This window comes from Monosiga brevicollis, genomic scaffold, assembly GCF_000002865.3.
Source record: "Monosiga brevicollis MX1 MONBRscaffold_4 genomic scaffold, whole genome shotgun sequence".
Taxonomy (NCBI): Eukaryota; class Choanoflagellata; order Craspedida; family Salpingoecidae; genus Monosiga; species Monosiga brevicollis.
Window position 1 is genome coordinate 824,987 of NW_001865041.1, and position 24,387 is coordinate 849,373.

General features: G+C 55.0%; 10 protein-coding genes across 10 annotated transcripts; 5 read left to right on the forward strand and 5 right to left on the reverse strand.

The window, feature by feature from the left end:
• Positions 1 to 2,244: 2,244 nt before the first annotated feature.
• MONBRDRAFT_15358 (uncharacterized protein) lies at positions 2,245 to 2,424 on the forward strand (the record flags this gene model as incomplete). The annotated part of the gene is made up of 1 exon (XM_001743618.1): positions 2,245 to 2,424. A coding segment is annotated over one exon (180 nt), but the record flags the coding sequence as incomplete, so codon positions are not given.
• Positions 2,425 to 3,660: 1,236 nt separating this feature from the next.
• MONBRDRAFT_6320 (uncharacterized protein) lies at positions 3,661 to 4,343 on the reverse strand (the record flags this gene model as incomplete). Its single annotated transcript, XM_001743865.1, has 2 exons — positions 3,661 to 3,866; positions 4,028 to 4,343. The coding sequence occupies 2 exons, from the start codon at positions 4,341 to 4,343 to the stop codon at positions 3,661 to 3,663; spliced, it is 522 nt and encodes a 173-aa protein (XP_001743917.1).
• A 652-nt stretch (positions 4,344 to 4,995) lies between these two features.
• MONBRDRAFT_15013 (uncharacterized protein) lies at positions 4,996 to 6,178 on the forward strand (the record flags this gene model as incomplete). Its single annotated transcript, XM_001743619.1, has 4 exons — positions 4,996 to 5,493; positions 5,590 to 5,665; positions 5,770 to 5,821; positions 5,896 to 6,178. Coding segments are annotated over 4 exons (909 nt in total), but the record flags the coding sequence as incomplete, so codon positions are not given.
• Positions 6,179 to 10,372: 4,194 nt separating this feature from the next.
• On the reverse strand, positions 10,373 to 11,642 carry MONBRDRAFT_23467 (uncharacterized protein; the record flags this gene model as incomplete). Its single annotated transcript, XM_001743866.1, has 6 exons — positions 10,373 to 10,504; positions 10,608 to 10,650; positions 10,755 to 10,943; positions 11,034 to 11,176; positions 11,307 to 11,373; positions 11,500 to 11,642. Coding segments are annotated over 6 exons (717 nt in total), but the record flags the coding sequence as incomplete, so codon positions are not given.
• Positions 11,643 to 11,787: 145 nt separating this feature from the next.
• On the reverse strand, positions 11,788 to 13,225 carry MONBRDRAFT_34983 (uncharacterized protein; the record flags this gene model as incomplete). The annotated part of the gene is made up of 7 exons (XM_001743867.1): positions 13,147 to 13,225; positions 12,940 to 13,075; positions 12,759 to 12,832; positions 12,403 to 12,546; positions 12,228 to 12,320; positions 12,072 to 12,126; positions 11,788 to 11,936 (listed from the first exon to the last, which is right to left on the reverse strand). Exons 1-7 carry the CDS (start codon positions 13,186 to 13,188, stop codon positions 11,788 to 11,790), a joined length of 693 nt encoding a protein of 230 aa, XP_001743919.1. The 5' UTR covers positions 13,189 to 13,225.
• Positions 13,226 to 13,576: 351 nt separating this feature from the next.
• MONBRDRAFT_19988 (uncharacterized protein) lies at positions 13,577 to 14,553 on the forward strand (the record flags this gene model as incomplete). The annotated part of the gene is made up of 2 exons (XM_001743620.1): positions 13,577 to 13,942; positions 14,053 to 14,553. Coding segments are annotated over exons 1-2 (681 nt in total), but the record flags the coding sequence as incomplete, so codon positions are not given.
• A 729-nt stretch (positions 14,554 to 15,282) lies between these two features.
• MONBRDRAFT_34985 (uncharacterized protein) lies at positions 15,283 to 18,087 on the forward strand. The gene is made up of 15 exons (XM_001743621.1): positions 15,283 to 15,405; positions 15,474 to 15,575; positions 15,684 to 15,756; positions 15,874 to 15,911; positions 16,015 to 16,101; positions 16,180 to 16,214; positions 16,291 to 16,340; positions 16,408 to 16,498; positions 16,605 to 16,702; positions 16,795 to 16,947; positions 17,070 to 17,276; positions 17,378 to 17,421; positions 17,540 to 17,641; positions 17,749 to 17,878; positions 17,966 to 18,087. The coding sequence occupies exons 2-15, from the start codon at positions 15,492 to 15,494 to the stop codon at positions 18,025 to 18,027; spliced, it is 1,254 nt and encodes a 417-aa protein (XP_001743673.1). The 5' UTR covers positions 15,283 to 15,405; positions 15,474 to 15,491; the 3' UTR covers positions 18,028 to 18,087.
• Positions 18,088 to 18,166: 79 nt separating this feature from the next.
• Positions 18,167 to 19,192, reverse strand: MONBRDRAFT_6326 (uncharacterized protein; the record flags this gene model as incomplete). Its single annotated transcript, XM_001743868.1, has 3 exons — positions 18,167 to 18,742; positions 18,889 to 19,002; positions 19,082 to 19,192. The coding sequence occupies 3 exons, from the start codon at positions 19,190 to 19,192 to the stop codon at positions 18,167 to 18,169; spliced, it is 801 nt and encodes a 266-aa protein (XP_001743920.1).
• A 592-nt stretch (positions 19,193 to 19,784) lies between these two features.
• MONBRDRAFT_23471 (uncharacterized protein) lies at positions 19,785 to 21,796 on the forward strand (the record flags this gene model as incomplete). Its single annotated transcript, XM_001743622.1, has 6 exons — positions 19,785 to 20,004; positions 20,205 to 20,482; positions 20,820 to 21,066; positions 21,170 to 21,347; positions 21,442 to 21,559; positions 21,704 to 21,796. The coding sequence occupies 6 exons, from the start codon at positions 19,785 to 19,787 to the stop codon at positions 21,794 to 21,796; spliced, it is 1,134 nt and encodes a 377-aa protein (XP_001743674.1).
• Positions 21,797 to 23,339: 1,543 nt separating this feature from the next.
• MONBRDRAFT_6328 (uncharacterized protein) lies at positions 23,340 to 24,188 on the reverse strand (the record flags this gene model as incomplete). The annotated part of the gene is made up of 1 exon (XM_001743869.1): positions 23,340 to 24,188. One exon carries the CDS (start codon positions 24,186 to 24,188, stop codon positions 23,340 to 23,342), a length of 849 nt encoding a protein of 282 aa, XP_001743921.1.
• Between the last annotated feature and the right edge of the window lie 199 nt (positions 24,189 to 24,387).

Here is a 24,387-nt window from a genome sequence, read left to right on the forward strand (position 1 = left end):
CCCGGGTTTTTTTTTAGTTTTTTTCCCCTTTTTTTCCCCCCCCCCCCCCCCCCCCCCCTACAGCGTCACCAACCAAACAAATCTACTACCACCCCCCTCGCACTGGTACGCCTTGCCGCACTCGACACCACACACCAGGCGGGCACGGACTGCCAATTTCCCTCTCTCTCTCTCTCTCTCTCTCTCTCTCTCTCTCTCTCGCGGTCGCACACACACACACACACACACACACTTCTCTTTACCTTTGAAGAAGAATCGCTCAAAATACTGTTTGCAACAACTGTTGCTCAGCCGGTGTTGTCAACGCTACATGTGTATTGAAGCTTTTCACGTCAGTGTTGTCAGGTTATTGTCGGAAAGCTGATTTTATTTACGTGCTGTTCTGTAGTAATGTTGAGAGTTATTGTCGTTTACATTGGAGTTATTGCAGATTGCAAGAGGACAAGCGAGGCAGGATGTGGACTTCAATAACTTGCTCGATAGATACAGTAACCAACACTTATCTCATTAACAGATCTGCAACAACTCTACTCGAATCTTCATGAAAGCGCAAGAAGACCAATCAAGCAACACAACAACAAACAAAGCGTGTTTCATTTTGTTCATCGGCAGCGCTGTTAGTGTGCGCTCTCTCTCACGCCTCCAGTGGTTGGCTCGCCTAACCTCCTCCTCCTCCTCCGAGTCGAGGTTTTGGTAGCGCGTGTGCATGATTAGGGTGTGTTCAGCACGTGAGAACAGCACTCGGGCTATCAGAAGACATTTGGGGCGACTTTGCATTTACTTGCTTTGTCACCAGTGCGAGACTGCGACTGCTGTTGTCTGTTCCGCCCATCTCGCTCACCGCGGGCTGAATGCACGGCACCCAGAACCTCGAGCTCAACAACCCGTGCTTGGCATCAGGCCTTGGATCTCACTTCTGAGCAAAGTGCTCGTCTCCACGACCTCCTGTATCCACGTGACTCGCGCGTGCAAGGGCACTGCCTCACTGTTGCCCGACCACGCGTCGACACATTGTTGAGCTTGTTTTGTCATTTGGGGCGGAGGATTGCTTGTACAGCGACCGTCTCCCCCCCCCCAGCGACGCGGTGCGCTGTTCCCACTTGCCTGTGGAGACACTCGTGACTGCTTATTGCACCAGCAACCGTCACCATGAGTGATCCTAACTTTTGGTGTCACAAATGTCAAGCACCCATCCACGTCGAGGATCCAGAGGCAGTACGTTGTCGTTGTCGTGTTGCCTGGCCTCGCGCATTTGCTTGCCTGCCTCCAGGGGCACGCCTCGTTTCCTGTGCCCTTCTTCCACTCTCCTGCTGTGGTAAATGTCCTTGGCCCTCCCGTCTCATCGAATGCGCCCTCGTACGCGCCCATGCTCCTTGCTCGTCAGAACTTTGCCTGCCCACAATGTCAGGAATCTTTTATCGAAAACTACACACCGCCTGCTGAGGACCCGCCTCAGTTTCAACAAGCACAACGTGCCATTCGCTTGTAAGTCTTGTGCAGCGGCCCCACATCTCACACTGCAAGCCTATCAATGTGTCCCGTCGCAAACAGTCGTGCTGGCCTCATCGGAACCGGTGTTGATTCATGTGTTCTGTGCTGGCCGCGCTTCGCCCATCTTCCAGTCGTCAAAATTTTCGTGTGCCCATGGGTATGGGCGTCCCTGATGATGCAGATGCTGCTGCCGACGATGATATGCCACAACACCCCTTGATGGCCTTGGACGGCTTGCTTCGCAACCTCCTGTCCGCCTCAACAGAGCAGCGCTCTCCTGCATCTCGTGGTGTGTCGCCCTTTTTTTTTTTTTCGTTTGCTCTGGCTACCCCTTTTGTTGCCTGTTCAGCCATAACTCACGATGTTTTCATGCCACGTTTGTGATAGAGCGCCTTGAGGCCATTCATGCCTTCTTCACGCAGGTGTGTTGTCGTTGATTTTTGTGCCTGCCTTGCCTGCTCCGGGGGGGTTATCAAAGGCGAGATTTTTGTTTTTCTCGACTCACTGCCTTGTGTGGGACAGTTGGTGCGTTCAGAGCCCTTTGGCATGGGGGCACATCAAGACGTGGCGCCGGACGAAAATCTGCTCGAGCGAATGGAGGCCATTCATATCGACGCTGGTCATGAAGGTTTGTCCATCCTGATTCGGCCAAGCGGCCAATCGGTTGCAGCTTGAATATGTGGCTTTTTGCTACAAGTGGATGTTTCTCATTTTGTCGAAACTGCCGTTCTCCCTCTAGCCTTGGGCAATGATTGTTCCGTGTGTCAGATGCAGTTTGAACTCAACGACGAGTGTCGTCGTCTACCTTGCGAGCACTTGTTTCACCAAGATTGCCTTGCACCCTGGTTGGCGCAAAAGTCGACTTGCCCCGTGTGTCGTACTGACTGCCGCGCCTCGGCCGCCAGTGGCATGCACCCTAACCCTTGGGAGTGAAGCATTGACGTGTTGCATGCTTCACACGAGACCAGTTGATCGACCCCGGCAGCCATCTCCTCCCCTATCCTTTGTCTTTCCTTACACCCTGTGCTTTCTCAATTTGCCTATATTGTTGGCTGGGCTTGGCTTCTCACCTGTATTCTTTGTTCACATGCCTTTGTGCGGACCGACTGCATGGTGTCATCACGCCGTGTGTCTTGCGCGGTGACCAGGTCCGGGGTCGATGCCGATTGACTGCTGTTCACAAAAAGTCAAAGCCCCATTTGCGGTGCCGACTCCCTTGTCTCCTTTCCCCGACCTTTTCTTGTGTGACAATTTATGGACATTTTTTGAAACATCCACTTGCTTGTAGGAGCAGGCAGACATGAATATTGCGGTGCGTCAATCAACCCAGATAGCGGGTCATTTGAACAGCAAACGATGGGTCAAAAGAAAGATGTAGGAAAAACATGGGTCCAAAACATAGCTCAAGCACAACGCCATGATGCTTCGTTGCGTGTCACGCGCTCAACAGCGCACTTGAGTCTAGGCGCTGGTATTTTGCAAGTTGGGAAAAGGCACATTATGGAACGGATCACTGTTGGTCGAGCCCCGATGACGGAGCTGTGTGTCCGGAGACAGGGGTTGCTGCATGGATGACTTGCGTCGATTCCTGACGAGTACGAGATGCCCCAGCACCACAAGTACATGAGATAGTGGGCTGAGACGGTCAGCGCTCAAATGAAGGAGAAGGATGGCCTGATCAGATTTCGTACTTGACGGTGCCAATTTGCACGGCCGTTCGACGATAGCGCATTCGGCAGCCACACCGCCGCGTGATGCACATCCACACAAGAAAGGCCACGGCCACTAAACAATCCAGCAAGCCCGGCATGCATTGAGTACGCAACCAGGTGGCATCCAGCCGATGATATCAGTTGCATTGTCTGAATTATTAAAGGCTGCCAGTCGATCGCACGTGAACCAACCGGTCACAACAATGACGAGGGGGATAAGCCATGGCAAGATGCTGGCATCTTGAACCTCACGGAATTGACAAGCGTCGTTGTCTGGGCCCCAGCAAGCACGACACCCCACTGGACAGGCAGCATCCTCGCAAGAGGCAGTTTTCAGAAGGCTCACGGCACGCTCCCCGCGCGATCCGACCACCGCATCCCAATCCACCTAAAGCACACGCATGCACGGTCAGGTGGGCAGATACCGTTGCGGGGCATGCCAAGCAAGCACGGGTTTTCACTCGTGGGGGCCCACCAGATCCATGTAGCAGAGGTTGTCATTGGTCTTGATAGAAACGCGGGCTGCACCCCTTTTGCCTTGACCCTGAATTTGCTTGAGACTCCGCAAGCCGGCCAGGTCGCCAATGATGGCGTTGTTCTCAATGTACATGGCGAAACCTTGGCGTGCCCCGGGCTCGTTGTACAGCTTGAAACCAGCAATTCCTGCACGAGCATGGCAAAAGCAGTGGACGGTGGCCCACAAGAGTGAGGAATGTAGGGGATGGAACCACATGGGCCAGCCGCAGGGCTCTATCGCCTCACCCATGGCCGCAATCGCGCAAGAGACGGAAAGGGTCTATCCAATCCAATTTCAAGGGACTTACGTTCCAGTCGTTGCAGGCCCTCGAGCGAGCCCAGATCATCGCATTTGCGGATGCGGAGATAGCCTCGAACCTCTTGGACCAGAGAAAAAACCTCAAGTTCGCGGATGCGCTCGTTGGCTGGTAAGCTGGTGTCACACTCCATGTCGATGCTGCCATTGATCACGGTACAATCGGACCAGAGCTCGTCCAGATCTTGCTGCGATGACAGATGATAGATGCCCGAGCTGGGGGTACATACGCTCGCCCGCACTTGCTTTGCCATAAGGAGAATGCAGATGCCAAACGCTGCCAAGAGCACCCCACTGCGCCCGCCCATGTTGTTCCAGTTCTGCTCGCCCTCTTTTCAACCGCAGAATCTGCCGCACAAACTCCGTCTCCGTCTCAATCAATGGCATGCAACCAAAGTCAGGCGTTGACAAGGCTCACACAAAGCAGGTGCCGGGCCTTTGACGGGTGCAAAGCCAGAGTACCAGGAGGGATGAAGATGATGTGGTGGGCACTTGTGGTGGCAGGCTCTCTGAGCAAACACACCGAGCAACAGATCGCCAACAAAACAAGAAAAACAACTCACAGTCAACATCATCACAGCGCCGGACATGCATGCATGCACAGAGATATAGGAACAGTTGTTGTGAACGATGGGGTTGTCAAGCACTTGACACACAGTGTGACCGATCTCTCCCACCCTCTTGTGAGCGTCATAAAGCGTTTGAGCCGACCCAAGTCAGTCGGGATGGACGGCCTGAACGCGGCCTGGCGCCGGGCACAGTGCTGACTGAGCACTCACCCATACTTTTATTATTGACGTAACAACGTGCCGTGGCGATTTTGAGGCCTGCAGCCACTTCGCTCGTCGCCTTCCCACCCAGGTTTAGAGTTGGCCGGGCTGGGGCCATCACAAAGATCCAGTCATGAGCAGCGACGAGGCTGAGCCGGGCTCCCTTGCTGGCGTGAGCCGCTCAGTCAAGATGCCAAACTCCATCTATGTGCCGGTGCTCGGTGGGCATGATGAAACAACCGTATCGAGCAACAGTGATGACGGTACAGTTGTCCCCGTGGCCAACAATGGCACTGTGACGGTCCCGCGCCTCGACGACATTGAGACCACCTTCGAGCGCATTCGTGTGCTCGGGCGCGGTGCGTATGGCACCGCCACCCTGTTTCGCCGCCGCCAAGATGATGAGTTGGTCGTGGTCAAGGAGATTATTTTGACCGATCTCAAGCCCAAAGATCGACTTCTTGCTCAAAACGAGGTCAAGTTGCTTGCCATGTTCGACCACCCCAACGTCATTGGTTACTATGACTCGAGTGATACCAACGGTGTCTTGCGCATTGAAATGGAGTATGCCGACGGTGGCAACCTTGCGCAATGGATCGGCCAACAAAAAGACCTCGTCCCTCAGCCGCGCGTCCTTCACATGTTCAAACAAATTGTTGCGGCCCTTGACTACGTCCATTCGCAAAATGTTCGTCCCTCCTCACTGATGCTGGCTGATTCATACCAACGGCGCCCAAGCACCCTCATCCCAGCGTTTGAACACTGCTCATTGCAAACCGAATAGGTGATCCATCGAGATATCAAAGCTGACAACGTCTTTCTGACGCGCCACGGCGTGCCCAAGCTTGGTGATTTTGGCAGTACGTATCATTTACCTGGCATCCAACGGCTAGTGGAAACCCCATCTCGTGATTCTCTGTCTCATCATCGCCTCCAACCATCAACATTGTGCCGACCTTTTCAGTTTCGAAGAGCATCGCCTCGACCATGGCCAAGGCACACACCGTCGTGGGCACGTCAGTCTTGCCGTGCCGCTCGCCCGCACTGGTCCCCGTTTGCTGATCCTCACCCACCCACGGCTTGGCTCTAGACCTTATTATATATCCCCGGAGCTTGCCCAGGGCAAGCCCTACGACAACAAAACCGACATCTGGAGCTTGGGCTGCGTAGCTTACGAGCTGCTCACGCTCCACCGCACCTTTGAGGGCTCCAATTTGCCTGCTTTGGTCCGCAAAATTATGAAGGGCCAATTTACGCCCATCAACGGACCCTATGACCCTGAGCTGAAGGCATTGGTGACCAGCATGCTGCGCCACGACCCTGCACGTCGGCCCAGCTGTAGAGATATGCTGGAGCACCCTCTGCTGCAGAAGACAGACGTTAACCTGCGCCCCGCTTCGCGGCGCAGCCTGCGCACGCGCTCGCAGCGCACCCAGCGACGCAGTCATATGCAAAGCGTCGTGTTTCACTGGACGACGGCTGACATGGCTCCGATTCATATTGAATTTGGCCGCCGCTTCAAGATCACTCAGGTGGCCTGTGGAACCCGTCACTGCTTGGCTCTCAATGATGTTGCTCAGGTTTTTGCTTGGGGCAACAACGAATTTGGGCAGCTGGGCACGGGCTCCACGCAGGACCAGACACAACCCATTCTGGTGCCCACTCTCATGAACTCGGTCACGAGTCATATTGCAGCAGGTGGTGGAGCCAGTGCATTTTTGTCAGCCACGGGCATGCTGTCCACCTGCGGCCGTGGAAGCTCAGGCATGCTGGGACACCGGACAACGTCGCACTTACAGACGCCTCAAGTCGTGGAGGCACTCCTCAGTGCCCATGTCAAGGGCGTGGCCGTCGGCCACGAACACATGGCTGTGATTACCGAAATCGGCGAGCTCTTCACTTGGGGCGACAACAAATTTGGCCAGCTGGGCCTGACAGCCTTAGATAGCACCTCGACGCCCCGCGCCGTTCATTTACCAGACAACGTCCTTCCCACTGCTGTCTTCTGTGGGCCCGACGCAACGGCTGTGCTGACAACCACGGGGCGTGTCTTTGCGTGCGGTAGCAACGCACACAACAAATTGGGCCTCAATCCCCGCTACGGCCTCATCTCGCGCAAATTAGTACTCAAGGCCGAAGTGCTGAGTCTTGTCAAGCTCCACGGTAAAGGCTTGGTGGAGGATGTCAGTTTGGGCGCCCACAACACATGTATGGTCATGGACACGGGCAAATGCTACACCCTTGGCAGCAACGACTATGGTGCCCTCGGCTCGGGTACGTGTGCTGCTCGCAGAATGTGCATGTGCCGCCTTCTGTGTGTTTGCGTAATGGCTTCGTGCTCGGGTTTGAGTTCAAGCGCTTTGCCTTCTTTTTTCGCTTTTTTTTTTTCTTTTTCTTTTTTTTTTTTTTTTTTTTTTTCTTTTTTTTCTCTTTTTTTTCAAGTCGATGTCGTGGGCCGTCGTCTGGGCTTGGTCAGCGGAGCTTGCTGTTGTGGACGCTTAATCTTGACCACTATGCTGCGTGTGTCCGTGCCGTTTACTGACGCATTAACACTGACATGGGACTCTAGGTAACTTCAAAAGTCGTGAGCATGCCGCCTCTGTCAAACATGTGCTTGGGGACTACGACGTGCAGCAAGTCGTTGTGGGCAAGCACTTTGCCATGGTGAGCGCATGTGAGCGGGACTTGCTCTTACAGGCTGGTCCCAATGAAGACGTGCCCCAAGATCTTTTCGTGTGGGGGTGTGGCATCATCAACGCCGCTCCCAGCGATGAAGAAGCTGCTGCCTTTGCCGAACCAAACTGGATTAGTTTGGCCGCTGGCAACGCCGACCCTGGGGGGGTCGGCTCGCGCCAAAACTCTGGTTCGCACAGTGGGAATGGCAGTGGTCGTCGCTCTGGGCTCACAGCCGTAATGGGTGAGCTGCCTTTTGTGACGGATATGGCCGCCGACGAGAGCATGATTGTCCTAGTCATGGACATGCACCTGCCTCGACGCAGCAATAATCGTGAGCGCCCGCAACACCATCGTGCCGGTCCCGGCACGGGCAGCAGTGGTGCTGTAGCGCTGCCGGAGAGCTTTGTCTCCCAGACCTCGGCCATGACCCCTGATCCGCCGCTCCTCACCTATGGCTCTGATCTGGGTGGACATGCTTTGAACAACGGTGGGCACTTTGGCCATGAACGACATAGCAGCGACAGCGAGAATAGCGATGATGATGAGTGGATGCCCGTGCTTACCGAGGGACTACACACCGTGCGGGACGCCACGAACATGCCGCTATGGGAGCAAGAAGATCTGGAACTGAGTGCTGACCGAGCTGAGGCCCCGGAGCCAGCCAATACCATGCGGGCTGGCGATGCAACCGAACTTGTCGCGAATACAACAGGCACAGCCACAACTGACGCCCCGGCTGTTGCTTCACAGTCGACTTCGCCGAGTGCTGCGCTCCACGCTGCAGGAGAAAATGTGGGCGGATCTGCATCGAACAAAGAACTTGTTGATGTCAGTCGCCCGCGGCCGCTGCGCCACATGGCCAAGTTTCCCCTCCGGCCCCCGGTCATTACCACGACGCGTCACATTTTGCCAAAAAGGCCGCTGTCAAAGCCAGCTGGGCCCTTGGACTTGAGTGGAGGACCCATTCTCAATCCCCATGGGACTGTCCCCACTGGCCCAGGTGTCTCCCCTGGTGCAGCAGTCAACGTCAGCCCAAAAGGACCGGATGCCCCCATGCCCGCGCTCCAGCCACCGTTGCTGGCGACGCCAGCCGCGCCAGGCTCAACCACCGATACCGATGGACCAGAGCAGCACGCAGCACCAGCCCTTCCGGCAGCTCAAGGCGGTGAAGCAGGATCTCAACTTGGCCAGAGTCCAGCGAATCCAGAGCACATTCGACCCCAATCTGCGCAGACCCTCACTCTCTTCGCCCAGCGCCGCATCCGACTCAAGCACATGCCGAAAAAGGTTCCCCTACCCAAACCCACCAAACCGGCTCGCTTTCCAGCCCCACCAACCACCATCCCTCAGCTCAGGTCCGTCTGCGTGACTTGGCGTTTTGGAAAGTTGCACATGCGCATGCACTGTGTGTGGCTCGGATATGGGTACTGCTTAATTGTACAAACTCATTGAGTGTCGCGCAGCCCAGCGTCACGACGCAAGTTTTCGGACGGCAACCTTGATGCTCGCAAATCAATCCCATCCGTAAAGTAAGGCCTCTAACAAAGCTGGCGCCGCCCTCGACAGTCATATCTCATTTCTCCTTGCTTGGTCCTTGCTTGATGCTGCATTTGACTCACCACGTGGGAACGCAGGTTTCCCATGCCAGCTAATTTACGGCCTTTGGGCGAGCAAGTCAAGGCCCGTTTACCTCGACCTGAAGAACTGCAAGCCTTGCCCTCAATCCCCAAACATTTGCCTAGCAGCATGATACCAGGTTCGCCGCTTGCGCGGCCTTCATTGACTTCCGACGTCGTGAGACCAACCAGCGGTGAAGCAGACAGTGCTGCCTCGACGCCCACGCCCGTGCCCCGACAGAGCGTGACCCTGTCACCGCGGTTCCGGCCGCCTGCTTTGAAGGACACCCAGCACACAAAGATTGCCTCGCCGCGTGCCAGCCACCATGTCAGTGATACACTCTTGAAACACCCATCCTAGCTCACCCGCCCACCCTAGGGCCGCATTCAGCTGCCGTGCTTGGCCCAACGTGATTGACTCATGTTTTCCTGCCGCCCACCCCAGGACGCTGACATTCATTTGGTTCGCTCTGAAAATGCGGCCCTCAAAGCCGAGGTATCCAAGCAAGCAGCAGAGCTCAAGGTATGACAACCATGGCTCATGGGCTCTCAGACCGATGCTAGGCTAGCAGTTCCCTCCATGCTGACGCGCGAGTTGAGCTTGTAGGAACTTCGGCGAAAACTAGACACGCTCTTGGGATCAGAGAGCGGGAATGTCAGTGCAGAAAAAACTGCCGAGCCCAATGGAGAAACGCTGGGCGTCAATACGGCGCCTGGTCCCACACCTCTTCAACCGACAGCCAAGGGCCCATCGCGACCCGCCAGCTCTCGCTTCTGTACCATCTCATAACAATCATCTAATTATTACTATGATGATGATGATCATGATGATGATTTGAATTTGCTGCCACCGTCCGAGCTGTTGTCGGAGGGCGATTGCTGTTTATCTGAATTGTGTTTGCGTTTCACTTCCACTTTCTTCTGACCGTGCCCATCTGGTGATTGTCTCTTCTCTCCTTGTGCGCACGCTTTCCGTATAGCCTTGTTCGCGCTGAGCGCGCGTGTATCTAATTAACGAAGGCCAGAATCCAGACCACAATCTAGACCACATTGTATCGTTGAACCTTGCATGCAACAGCTGACCCATGCATCAACAACGGGCTCCTTCGCCGCCCTCTTCTCTATCTTCTTTCTTCAAATTCTTCACGTTCTTCTGCGTGTTTTCTTTTTTCTTGTAAATTTGAATGATTTCTTGGCTTGGGGGCAAAGGTCAGGCGAGCTTAAGATGACAAGAAACGGGTGCTTGCACGAGTGCTGCTGCCGAAAGATATACAATCACCTTCGATGGTGGTGGCGGCGCGAGCGGTCCTTCTTGTCCTTCCGATCCTTCTCGCGGCGTCGTTGGTTCAAAGGATTACGAGGGTCATAGAGATCAAGTGTGTTTGGGTCCAGCTCTGGGTCGATACCCTATGACGTGAGACAATGGATTGAGGCATGGGTAGCTATGGCTAAGACGGGAACAACCATCAGTCCAAGAAAGGTGTGCGCCAGAGACGCCCGTATTGCTGACCTTGGGTGCGTGATCAACTTGATTCTCCAGCCGGTGTGACATCCTATTTCCGTGGCGCCATTATCCGCGTAAGGTCAGGCCATAATGACAGGGAGCGTTTCTTAAAGAACCTTTAGCATGAGATCACGCCAAGAAAGCCGCGCATACCAGCCCGAGTCATCGCCAAGCTTCTCTTCCTCTCGCAGGATGAAGGCCGCCTCCTCTTTATCGTCTGAGCGAAGAGTTGATGCTTTGGTTTTCTTGCTGCTGGGCTCGTCGCCGCCAAATAGTTTGGACTGGAAGCGCTCGAGCATAGCCATGGTATCACGCTCGCGGTCTGACTTTTTTTGCTTGGCTCTGCGTCAGCGGGCACGAATGCGGCAGGGGTCATGGCATACAGCCACATCTACAGGACCTTGGGACGCAGCTCAGGGCCCACACACTCACCTGGGCTTGAACTTTTCTTGTTGCATGGACAAGTAGAGAGCCCCTTGAGTCTTGGGTTGATGGTCACTCGCTGCTGATGGCGCAGCCTTGGCCGCTGTTTGCCGATCTCCCTCCCGCAGCTCGGCCTTGAGCGCCTCAGATTCCTTCGCGCATCAACAGGCATCCGCATGGTGTGCGCAACAATACACAAGTGATGTCAGCGGGGAATGCAATCAAAGGCTCGACAACTACACCAAGACAGGGCTTGAAGGCTCGTCCAGCATAGTAACAGACCTGTCGCAAGGCCTCGAGACGCTCCTCTCGAGTTGGCTCGGCGGGTTCAACAGGCTTTCGCTGTCGCCTATGCGGGGAGAGTGATGAATATACGCTGGCATGAGTACGGCTTTGCTCACATGCGCCTGTCCATGCTGAAAAAAGGTGCCGGAGGTTTAGATTTTGGCTTTGGCGTTCATAGAAAGACACGCACTTCTCCTCGTTGTCGACCTCGACCTTGCGCTGAGGCTTGTTCCCTAGCTTAGAGACGTATTCTTCTGCCGGGTCAAGATCGCCAGTGTCCTTGCGCAGGCGGCGATCCTCTACCGTCTCGTGACTACTCTTGATCTTGCCGAGCTGTGCAGCAACGGGGATCAGAGGAACAGCCGTTTGTGTTAGCCTAGGTTTTGTGCGGTGGCATGATGCGTTCCGATGACTCCGCCCCCAAGATGGAAAATGCAGGGCAGATTGGCTGATGTGGCACAATAGACGATGAACAAGGTCAAACCTTGCCCAGTGCCATGGCGTCTGCCTCTTCTGCCTCTTCGGCCTCATCGCCAAAAGACATGAGTTTGAAGTTTTTGACAGCCTTGACCCGTTCGCGCTGCTTGCCCTTTTCCTGTTTGTCAAGCATCTGTGCCTGCTTAGCCTCTAAACAGCGAGCAATCCCGCAAGCACCAACAAGTAGGGCAATGTGTCAATCGCTGGCACGGGCAGGAGCAAAAAAAAAAAAGGTAACAATAAAAATAAAAAGCCTCAAAGACGTCGGTGGATGCGCGAGCCTACTCATGCGCTCTTCGCGGGGCTTGATGTCATCAAAAGGATTGATGAGAACCTCAATCTAAGAATTGATGACCGTGTGAAGAAAGGCACGTTAGTCCATTTCACAGCGTGGGCTTGACCAAATGATGCATCGCTGAAAGATGATGACCATGCTCTTACGCGCTTGATGATGGGAGGGTCATCGGGGCGTTCGTTGGCATCGATACTCAACTCGTTGAATCGAATCAAATTGTAGATGGTATCGCCCACAACCTGTGGTGCAGCATAGCATGAGAGGGAAAGCTGGGAAGCTGAGCCGATACAGAGGTGATGCACTGCCTAATGAATGACTCACCTTGCCGAACATGGTGTGCTTTCCTGTGAGCTCGTCAGCTCGATCAAGCGTAATGAAAAATTGGCTGCTGTTGTCATCCTTGCCCGCGTTGGCACAACCAACAAGACCTCGTCGGCTGAATTTGAGACGCGAATGAAACTCATCCTGTGCACGAAGCGGTGAACCGCCTTCAACATGAGCACAACAGACAATATGCGAGTACATGCAATGCTTGCCATGCTCCCAACAACCAGAGACAAGTGGTGTGGCTGTTGGCTTGCAGCCACCACGTGGCTGCAAGTTGGCTGATGCATTATCGTGATTTGGCCCGGGGAAGGACGCGCGCTCGAGTTTGACGATGCTGGCTGACTGCTGACCTTGAAAGGCTTGCCGAAAATGGACTCTCCGCCCTCACCGGTCCCAGTGGGATCTCCACCCTGGATGATGAAATCTACACGCATGAACAAGGGTCATCGACCCCATGTCGACAGTCGCAGAAGGCATGAGAGCCATGCATCGGTTGACGGCGCAAAGCAAGTCGGGGAAGCAACTTCGTACCACGAACAAGGCGATGGAAAATCAAGCCTTCATAAAACCCTTCGAGGGCCAACTGGATAAAATTGCGAGACGCAAGCGGGCATTCTTTACACCACAGCTCGACATCGAGATCACCACGGCTTGTCTCAATCACGACCTATGGTACACCTCTAACCTGGTGAGGACAGCCCTATCTAGGCCAAACCCAAAGCCAAAAGACAACCCTACCTTGCCCGTGGTCGGTGGCTCAGTAATGTAGATATTTGACATGTTGAAGGATGCGTCCTGACCGCTCGAAGGTCCAGGCAAGCCACAGCGACCACCGTGGAAAAGTGGAAAAAAAAAAATTCAGAGCTGGATGCGATAGTGTGTCAAAGTTTACATTATCCCTCACCTATGGCTTTACTCTCTCTCTTTTTCTCTCTCTCTCTCTCTCTCTCTCTCTCTCTCTCTCTCTCTCTCTCTTTTTCTCTCTCTCTTTACTCTTTACTTCTCTCTTTCTCAAACCGACCAAACCAATTCTTTCTCTTTTTATCTTTTTCTCTCTCTCTCTCTCTCTCTCTCTCTCTCTCTCTCTCTCTCTCTCTCTCTCTCTCTCTCTCTCTCTCTCTCTTTCTTGTTCTGATCGCTCAGCGACGTCGGACAGCGAAGGGGGGCCGGGATTTCCTTGCTGCTTTTTAAGCGCACGCAGCCTCATTCCCGGGATAGAAGAATAGGATAGCGTCAACGGATTGCTTCTAGTGTTGTATTGTCTCCTGCTGTTCACTGCTGCCGCTAGGCTGGGGACGACGGTTGGGTGTGACTTGGCACTTACGAGAGCGGCTCATCTCTCAGCACCAGCGCCATGGGTGAGCGCAAGGTTTTGAACAAGTACTATCCCCCGGACTTTGATCCGTCTCAGGTCCCGCGGATGAAAATGTCCAAGGATCGACAATACAAAGTCCGGCTCATGGCCCCCTTCAACATGCGGTGCCTCAACTGTGGCAACTACATCTACAAGGCTACAAAATTTAATGCCGTCAAGGTGTGTGAGCGTTCCTTGAACCCTCTATTCTTTTATTCTGTGGTACTAGCACACACCGCAAACTCACGAACACGTTGGGGGCGGAACCATGTGTCCGTTGCCTTCTTTAGGAGACGGTGCAAGGCGAAGAATACCTGGGGATGCGAATTTACAGGTTCTACATTCGTTGTCCCCGCTGTTGCGGTGAGATTACGTTCAAGACGGACCCCAAGAATACAGACTACGAATGTGAGGCGGGGGCCACGCGCAACTTTGAAACCTGGCGCATGAAGGATCGCATTGGAACCGTCGACGATGAAGAAGCCTTGTTAGCAGCCGAAGCGACGGAGGAGCAAAATGCCATGCGAGCGCTGGAGGAGCGCACCAAGGAATCCAAGCAGGAGATGGACATTATCGATGCATTGGAGGAGATTCAAGATGCCAACGCCCGCGCATCCAAAGTGGACGTAGACAGCATCCTGGCTGAGAAGCACGGCGAGGAGGCCACCGTAGTACAGGAGTTGGCTCGGCGAATTCAGCAGGAGGAGGATGATGCCGTGGCCAAGGCTTTCGGACAACAACGAGTGATTAAGGTCAAACGCTTGGATGACGATGAAGCCCCGTCTGACAATGCCGTGTCCTTGCCACCAGATCGCGACCCACTCACGAATGCCGCCCGTACACCGGCCAAGCGGGCCAAGACCGAGAACACCGCGCCAGCCGCTCAATCTGCTGAGACATCATCGCGCTCAACGACCACCACGAGTTTGAAGCAGCGATTGGGGGGCCTTGTGCGGCCCAAGAGCGGTGCCAAGGCTAGTGTGGCCGTGGCATCAGCAACGCCAACACCCACAGCACCAGCGCCTAGCCAAGGACTTGCGCTTCTGGGGGCCTATGGCAGCGACTCGGACTCGGACTGATAAGACGGCAGTGCATGGCGTTGCACCAACCAGACAGTCGATGAACAGAGAGAGAGTTGCTTCTGCTTGTGGCGCCCCTTGAACGCTCCCATGCCCCCGACTTGGAGCGAACAAGTCACGCATGCGCACATAAAAATTTTGTTCTTCCAAAGCGCCTTCCATTTTGACCACCTCCAACAGGAATCGCTCCAACAGGATCCCGCTGACAATTTGTTCAACCTCGAAGCGCTTATGCAATTCATCTCTTCTCTTCTTCTTCACATCACACCAAACCAATTCAACTCTTCACATCATCTCTCTCTCTCTCCTCTCTCTCTCTCTCTCTCTCTCTTCTCTCAAGAATTTTCTTCGTTCCCCCTCTCTCTTGTCACGTGAAAAAAAAAAGAAAGCCAAAGCACACCGCCTTCCAAGTGTTGCCAGTGGCATTTCCCTGCTTTTGCTGCTGCCACTGACTCAAGACCCCCCCCGCATCGCACGCTTGGGCTCTTGTCCGTTCATCCGTGCTTATCGTTTTTGCTTTGCGTTGGAATCACCGCCACCATTTCCCAGCCGGCTGCCAAGAAGGTACGCTTGTTGTGGAGGTACTCTGCGATACGGTGCGGTGCGCACCGCTCACCCTCTCTGCTGCGCAGGCGCACACCGACGCCGCCATGAAGTCATTCATCGACGTTGCCCCGGAATCTCACTTTCCCATCCAAAACCTGCCCTATGGCGTCTTCTCCCGCTCTGGCGAGGTCAGAATGAGCCAGGCCCCATGTAAAGCAGCTTGGCTGACCGCCCATCTTTGTTGCACAAGAGCGCTCGTCCTTACGCCCGTGTTTTTGACGTGTTCCACGAGCTAGGATGCCCGCCACATTGGTGTGGCCATCGGTGATTACGTGCTTGACCTCAGCGCCGTCAAGGACCTGATTGATGGTGCGTCCCGAGGCTTGGATAGGATCGCTGAGCATGTCAGCGATGAAAGCTCACACCCGTCACTGGCCGTGTTGCATCTCATCCACCTTCTCTCTTCCACCTGTCCTCCTCTGTCAGGCCCCACCATCTCCCAGCATCGTGATGTCTTTGATGCTGTGCGTGCTTCTTTGACGCCACTCTGATTCGACTGGCATGGAATTGGTTTTTGGTTTTTGTCACCCCAGCTCAAGCATTGTTCCTTCCCAACCCTTTACCTAGGCTGTCCTGAACCCACTGATGGCTTTGCCCAAGGCTGCTTGGACTGAAACCCGTGCCTCTCTGCAAAAGATTTTGTCCAGTGATGAGGTATGCTCAAGTGAATGACCCTCCCGCGCATGGTCATGCCCACCTCATGTGCAAATCCCTTGCTGCAATGTTCCTTAGGCCGTGCTTCGCGACAATGCCGAGCTTCGTGCCCGGTAAGACCCCAACCTCTGCATTGCACCCAAGCTGTGGCGCCACCCCGCCTTCTCACCCACCCACCCCTTTTCCTAGTGCCTTGGTGCCGCAGGCGTCGGTTACCATGCACCTGCCTGCCTCCATCGGTACGCACCTATCTATGGTTTTTCCGATGGTGTGCTTCACCGCGGCTCATCCCTTGCGCCTTTACAGGTGACTACACCGATTTCTACAGCTCCCGTGAGCACGCTACAAACTTGGGCACCATGTTCCGCGATGCCTCCAACCCCCTGCTGCCCAACTGGTAAGACCCTCGTGATGATTGCTGGTTCATGGACCTTCGAACCTTGATAGCCATGATGGGATGGGGTGTGATGCTCATTGGCTTCTGGGGACGATGTGACAACCAGGCTGCACATTCCCGTCGGTTACCATGGTCGTGCGTCAAGCGTGATCGTGTCTGGCCAGGACATCCGTCGTCCTCGTGGTCAAACCCGCCCCAAGGATGGTGAGCTTTTTTCAAGGTTTGCCGGCCCTCAGCTAACCCCAAGAAATTTTGCGGGTGCTCACGCTGCACCATGTTCTTGCCCATACACCTAGATGAGCCCCCGGTCTTCGGTCCCTCGCGACTTCTCGATTTTGAGCTCGAAATGGCCTTTTTCGTCGGCCAGGGCAACCCTCTGGGCGAACCCATCCCCATTGAAAAGGCTCAGGACCACATTTTTGGCATGGTTGTGATGAACGACTGGAGCGGTAGGTCCCTGATCATCTCTCAGATGAGGCCCATCTCCTCCCCTCGCTTTTCTCCTCTCGCGCGTGAAGCATGTCTTCAACTCTCATGTGAGCGTGCATGTGGGTGTGGCTCGTCGTACTAGCACGTGACATCCAAAAGTGGGAATACGTTCCTCTGGGTCCGTTCCTGGGCAAGAACTTTGGCACCTCCATCTCCCCTTGGGTGGTCACCATGGACGCCCTGGCCCCCTTTACCGTGCCCAACCCCGTCCAGGACCCTGTGCCGCTGCCGTACCTGCGCCACGAGGACCCATATTCCTTTGACATCAATCTCAGCGTGGCCATCGCTCGTATGTGCCTTGCTCACGATCTGCTATAGACCAGTGTCCTCTTCAGCTCACCGAACGCCTCCTTCATGCCCATGGCATTCTCCACGGCTCCCCCTCCACAGCTGAAGGCAAGGAAGGCAAGGTCGTCACCAACTCCAACCTGAAGGTGAGTGGCCATGGACCAAATGGGTATCGAAACTAGAAGAGCGGCCCTGCTCTTGTTTAGCATTCCCAATTGGCACGTTACGTTCATACACTGGCGCGGCGACTTGTGTCTCTTTCAGCACATGTATTGGACCATGAAGCAGCAACTTGCCCACCACACGATCAACGGGTGCAATGCTCAACCCGGTGATCTTCTGGGCTCTGGCACCATCAGCGGCAAGGTTCGTGCGTGAAAAGCGGCTGAGAGCAGTGATTGGGCTGCTGCCCTTGTCGCATGCAACGATCTGTCTGTGTAGATGTGGCTTAATGTGATGGGTCATGTGTGCAGACACCCGATTCATACGGCTCCATGATTGAGCTGTCCTGGCGTGGCACCAAGGAGATCGACCTGGGTGAGGGCGAAGTGCGCAAGTTTCTCAAGGATAACGACACTGTCATCATGTCGGGCTTCTGCCAAGGTCGGTTCCCGAGCTGTGAACTTGAACCTTTCTGCATTGTTGCCTCCACTCCGTGCCAATGTAACTCTTTCTCCTGCTGGAACACAGGCGAGGGCTTCCGCGTGGGCTTTGGCGAGTGCCGTAGCAAGCTTCTCCCAGCGCTGGAGTAGGTGCGAGAGGCACTGCTTCAGAGAAGGCGCTGCTTTTGTTTGAATTGATTTGCAAGCAAGTGCCTTGTTAATGACACAATTTGAAGTTGCTTGGCTTTGGGCCAAAGGAAGACGTACGAGGCACGTTCAACAGAATTGGCTATAGATGAAGCTTCCGTTCCACGGCAGCCAGCCGCCCTTGCATAGTGCCCAGTGCTTTGAGCATGTCCTGCAACTGTCGCGCCACACCGTCCAGATTGGATCGAACATTTTGTATCTCTGCAGCAGCTTCCTGCAAGGCTGTTGTGTGGTTGGCATCTTGTGTTGATGAATGCCGCCGCTGTGCTAGAGATCGTGTTGCTTGGGCGGTGGACGACGGCTGTTGCTGCTGCCGCTGCTGTTCCAAAAATGACAAGGACAGGAGCGTGGGCCGCGAGGGTATCGATGACTGGGCTGTCGAGGCTGTGGTGGCAGCCAGTGTAACTTGCGACGGAGGCAACATGAGCTGGGGTGGTGGCACGGGATGACGTCGAGCTCTCTTGTTGTTAGGTTCGGTGGGACTAGATCCCGTCATCTGGGGGTGGGGCAGAGTGGTGCCCGCTGTGTGCTGCGCTGTCTTTGGGGCGTCCGACTTGGGTGGTAACATCACGAAGCGATCGTAATCGTTGGTGAGGTGCAGCCATGGGCAGATGGCTCTTGCAGGAGAGAGCAAGCCCGAACCAAGATGATGCCAAATCTATATCGCATAGCAGTCAAATAGGTTCCAGTCAGCAGGGATGGTGCGGATACAGCGCATGCCAGATGGGCCGAGACTGTGCAAAGCAGCCGGGCGAGTGTTTCCGATTGCTTCTCTATCGACGGCTTGGAGCATGGCTGGCCAACCTTGGTTTTGGTCGAAGATGTTTTCCCGCAGGCTCGACAGCACCATTTTCCTCGCGGGCCATCGTGTCCGAGATAGATGGGCCCATACTCGGGCACCGTACAGTCGTCCGGCAGCTAGGATCGAACAGTCGAAGACAGGGTGACTTTGGGTAAGCTGTGTCTGTGACAAGTGTCAGCCGTACTTGAGACCCACCTTTAGTTTATCCAGCTTTGCGCGGTGGCCTGGATCGGCCCCAATCCAGCGCAAGATGGCTGCTTTAGAACGCAAATCGGGCCCGTCCCGCCGCCCACCACCCTCCGCCATGGTGATACTTGGGGTCGGGGCCCTCGGCTTGGGTCGATGTGCGTCTCGTGACCACCTTGATTGCTAGCCACACACACACACACACACACACACACACACACACACACACACTCGCTTGGCAGCTTACTCTATCAAGACTATCGACGCGCACTTGCAAGGCCGAGCCATACATCTCCTCATCCTGGCCTTCTGTCGTCCTGAAGTTTGTGACACGAGCTCCACAACCGCAACCGCATCAAAAACTTCCTTGCAAACAAACTCTCTCTCTCTCTCTCTCTCACACACACAATTCTCGCTCTCTCAAAATTCTCTCTTTCTCTCTAACTCTCTCTCTCTCTCTCTCTCAAACTCTTTCTCTGACTCTCTCCTCTCAAACTCACTCAGTTTGAGCTGCAGCTGGCGGGCGTGTGGCGCATGCGCGCTGGCAGTAGAGACACGTCATGCGGGCGAGAATGCAAAGGTAGTCTTCCTGAACTGCTGGATATCATTTCTTTAGCCGCAAGCATCTTGAGGTGGAGGTTGGTGGGTTATCAACTGACTTTCTTGGTGAGGGCGGCTGATGCACCCAGGCTCGACATCTCCAACAGCAAGCATGCCACTCAAAGATAGCGAAACCCCTGGGAGCGATGGCAAGCGAGAGACCATACCACCGCGACGCTTTTACAAGCGAACACACGATGCTGAACAAACCAAATCTGGCATGAAAAGGGCTTACGGGCGTCGTGGCGCGCGGCCCAAGAGTCTTCCCGGTTCAGAGGAGCCGCTCAACTTGGCGGCCCTTCCTGTCGAGGTGCCTTTCGAGGCCACTCGAGGTCAGACTGCGGACAGTACCGGAACTGATTCTGCCAACCAGGTGTCCAAACATACCGGATGGCAATGGGAAGGGCCTTCTGTTGCCATGAGTGCTGCCGCCGCGCATAATCTTTCTCGCGAAGAGCTGACCGCCATACAAGCTGTATGTACTTTGTCAAACAACTTGCTCCTCGCACCCACACGCAACGCACCGCCCCAGTGCAGCTCACCTGTTGCGTTTGCTATGTGTCGTTTATGCTGATCTTTCGACGCACACCCAAGGATGCGGCCATATTTTATAATAACATACGCTTTGGGGAGACCCTGCTCACGACAGACAGCACCGTGCTGCTGCGCGCTGCTGAGGCGCCCAAGCCCTATGTAGCGCGGATCGTCCGGATGCTGCACGACACGCGCACCGATACGCAACACATCACCGTTACATGGCTCTTACGCCCAGAGGAGACACGCCGAGGTCGCCAGCCACATCATGGCGAGGTAAACACACTTTGACCTGGCCGATCCAAGAGCTGTGCGGACACCCCCCCCCCAACATATTTGGTTGGCTTGTCATATAGGATGAACTCTTTGTTGCTTCAGCAACGACCATGCCGCGCACCTTCAGCATCGACTGCGTCCTATCCCCCTGCGTCGTATTGCCCTTTGGCAGCTACTGCCGTTATCGCGCTCGGCTCAAGGCTCTTGAAACGATGGGCACTGCTGCGCCACCCAAGGCAAGAACCGCTGACGAGTACTGCAATGCTTTTGATACGTGCTATCGCGAGGACAGAAGGCACGAAAATGACTCAAATCATTCCCTCTGCGGTTGACATAGGTGCCAATATTTTTTCTACGCAAGGGCACCAAGGTGGGCCTGGGCTCGGCCATTGCACCTCGCACTCGCGCCCGCCGAACAACCAAGGCTTCAAAACCAACTGCAACGAGCGGTGCACCCAAGGCTTCTGCATCGAGCCGGTCCTCGCGCTCACTGCGCCAGGAAGATGCCCAAGAGCAAGAGACTTCCCGAACAGAGTCGAGCACGCTGGGCCACCGCCGCGAGTCACGAGCGCGTTATAGCTCAGGTACTGTGCGGGCGATGGGAAAGACAGCTCGCAAATCGCCCGCTATGAAGGCCAATGACCATTTCGTACTAGAGTTGATTTGAGCGGCCAATGCTGTTATTAGACCAAATGCAAGCCAAGGCCGTGTCGGTTCTGGCAGCGATCCAAGAGGGAGATGATGAGACGCTAAGCATCCTCATGATGGATCGTACCAACCTCAACGTGGCATTGGAGATGGGCATGACACCTCTGGCCGTAGCATGTGCGCACGGCCAAAACAAGATTGTGCGCGGCCTGTTGCGGTAGGTTGCATCAGGCTGGATCTTTGGCTAGGCTCAACCCTGGCATGCCTTTGAGCTCACGTAAAGATGGGCCCTGCCTGGGGCGTTGTGCTAGGCGCGGGTGTCGATTGGACTTGGTCGATGATTTTGGCAACACGCCCTTGCATCATGCGGCGCGCATCAATGCTGCTAGCTTGGTTCGGCAACTTTTGCGAGCCGGTGCCAACACACAAGTATGCCATGTACCCCGCTCCCACGGATTCCATCATCCCTGATCCAGACTGCTGACAGGCCTGGTGGCCCGCCGCTTGAACCGCGTGCGTTTGGGCTTCAAAACTTTTCTTCCCTGGCTGTTCACCTTTATCTGTCTGCCTCAGATTCGGAATCGCGATGGGAAGCTGCCGCGAGATCTGACGTCGTCGCGTGCCATCCGTCATAACATTGATGTTGCCTCTACAGCAGCTGCGTGAATTTCCTCGCCGAACAGGATTGTCGCTCCTTTTTCTCCCGCGCCTTGGCGCTCTTGGCTCTCTTTGTATTCACACCTTCGATGAATACTGGGACGAGACCGATGCGTGTTTGCTGTTGTCTATGTGATGTTAGCCCTTGTCTGACCTATCCAAATCCTTTCGACGGACTTGTATTCCACCTTGTCGTGTCAAATCAAAAAAAAATGATCTTTGCTCCATCCAATGGATCTTCTGTCTCTCACAAAAATTTCACAAAGATCTTTTGTCTTTTTCCCTCTCTTCTTTCCCTCATCAAGCCTTGACAACCAGCCAGAGGCTGGCACATTAACACGACCGTGTGCTTCAGGTGGTGAGCAGGCCAAGTAAAAGACAGACTCAAGCATAAAGCTGGTGCTTAAGAGTGTCGCAACGCACAGGAACTCAGAGCCAAGCGAGTGCGCTTCGAAAAGCTCCTTTGCTTACCGCCATCATGAGCAAGAAGCGCGTGGCCTCTTCAAATCCTCCAGGTGAACATGCGCAGCTTGGCACGCACAACTCAAGGGGTGGCTTATGCTCACCGGTCGAATACTTGATTTCTGGCAGCTGAGCCGCCAGTCCTTCATGAGAACACCTTCATCTGCGCCGATGGCAGTGTGTACGTGAATGAAGCCTGCCTTCGCGCTCGATGAAGACAGTCTGGACTCTGTTCCTTGGTGCTCACGGTTGGCGCCATGCTTTGCTGCTCCATTATGCAGATACAAGGGCCAATACATCAAGGGTAACGACGGTACCACCGTCGGGCGCAGGTATGCCATGCGCCCGGGTGTAGAAGCGCGCGATTGCCCGCTCACAGTGCGATGGTGTGCTGCTTTGCTTCGGCTACCTGTACAGCGGCACGGGGACCATGACATTTCCAGATGGCACAACTTACGAGGGAGCTTGGGAGGAAGACAAGATGCATGGCACGGGCAAGCTCGCTTTGGCGTCTGGTGCTGTGTATGAGGTGCGCGTTGGATGAGTCATCGCCGCAACTTGGCTACCCCGCCCACCATGCATCCATCCTCTTCATCTTCTGATTTCTTTGCCTCGATCTCGCACCTTGTTCTACCCTTTTTTTTGGGCTCCCTCTTCTCTCTCTCGCGCTCGCTTTTCCTTTTCTTTTTCTCTCCTCTTCTTCCTCCCTCTCCTCTTCTGTTTACTCTCTCCCTCTCTCGCTTTTTCCGGTCGTGTTGAAATGGGACTTATCGATAGACGAGGGACATCGATTCAGAAAATTGGCGCGATCTCACACCGCTCATGTACTGCACGGGACATCTTGCAGGGACACTTTGCACAGGGGCGGTTTTCTGGCGCGGGCAAATACACATTTGCTGATGGAAGCACGGTGACCTGTGCAGCATGGAAAGATGGTCAACCCACCGGCACAATGGTTTTTTGTGACAACCATGGTAATGATTGGCAAGGCACGCTTGAAACACTAGAGGCCTCAACGAGCCCGGCATCCCAGGCTGACAACCCCGGCGAAGTGGCCACGAAGCAGTTGCGTGGCTTGTTCCAGCCTGTGCTACCGCTTTGAGCGCTTGTCCATGGGACGTGCGTCTGATTCACCTGCCCCATGGGACTTGGTATTGCCTGCGCGGGCAGACTCGGCCGTCGGGGTGCAAGTAGTGGCACCAGGCATTGGTGATGAGGGCGCAGCCTCGGACGTAGACGTTGTTGTGCTGGAATTTGCAGAGGAGCCCTGGAGTTTGCGGTAGACGTGAAAGGTGATGGCCCCGCGCTGATACGGTAGCTGCCGAGTGAGGACATGGGCCAGCCGACCACCCTCCTTGTCCGTGAGCTCGCGCGTGGTCGTGATAATGAGGGTACCGGGAGCCACCTTGTCCTCCAAGAGCAGCCGGTGCACCGCGGCCATCATGTCGTTAGTGAAGCATGTGCAGGGTATATAGAGCACCTGGGCCTGGGCCCAGACATCCACGGCCTTGAAGAGGTCGGCATTGTGTAATTGAATGCGTTTCGCCAGCGTGTGCTCTTGAGGTGTGCCCTGCTGGAGGGCTGCCTGAACGCGGCATGCCTCCTCGTGCAGCGCCGGCACAATCTCGATCCCAATGCACGTGTCAAAGGCCGGTTCCAAGGCCGCCGCACAAAAGACAGGCTTCCCGGTCCCCGAGCCCACGTCAGCAAAGATGCGATGTTCGGGGGTCAAGGGCAGGGTCTGCAACAAACGCCAGAAGCTGGTCAAGCGAACCTCCCCGTACTGCAAAGACTCTGTTTCAGCATAGCGCCCGGCGCGTCGCAATTTGCTACGCTCCTCCCGTGCAATGCCGTAGCCGTCCACCTGGGCAAACCGTTGCTCGAGCGCCACCAACAAGTCTGGCACACCGGCCTCGGAGTCAAGAACCTTGGCCGCCATGTGCCCGTCTAAGTGAACTACCCTGCACTACAACGACCGGGACCGCGGCTGATTGATAACCAGACCAGGAGAAGAGAGAGAGAGGGGGGGGCCAAAGGGGGCTGCAAAGGGGGCCAAGCAAATCACGAAATAAAACACACACACACACACACACACACACACACACACACACACACACACACACAGAGGAATTATCTGA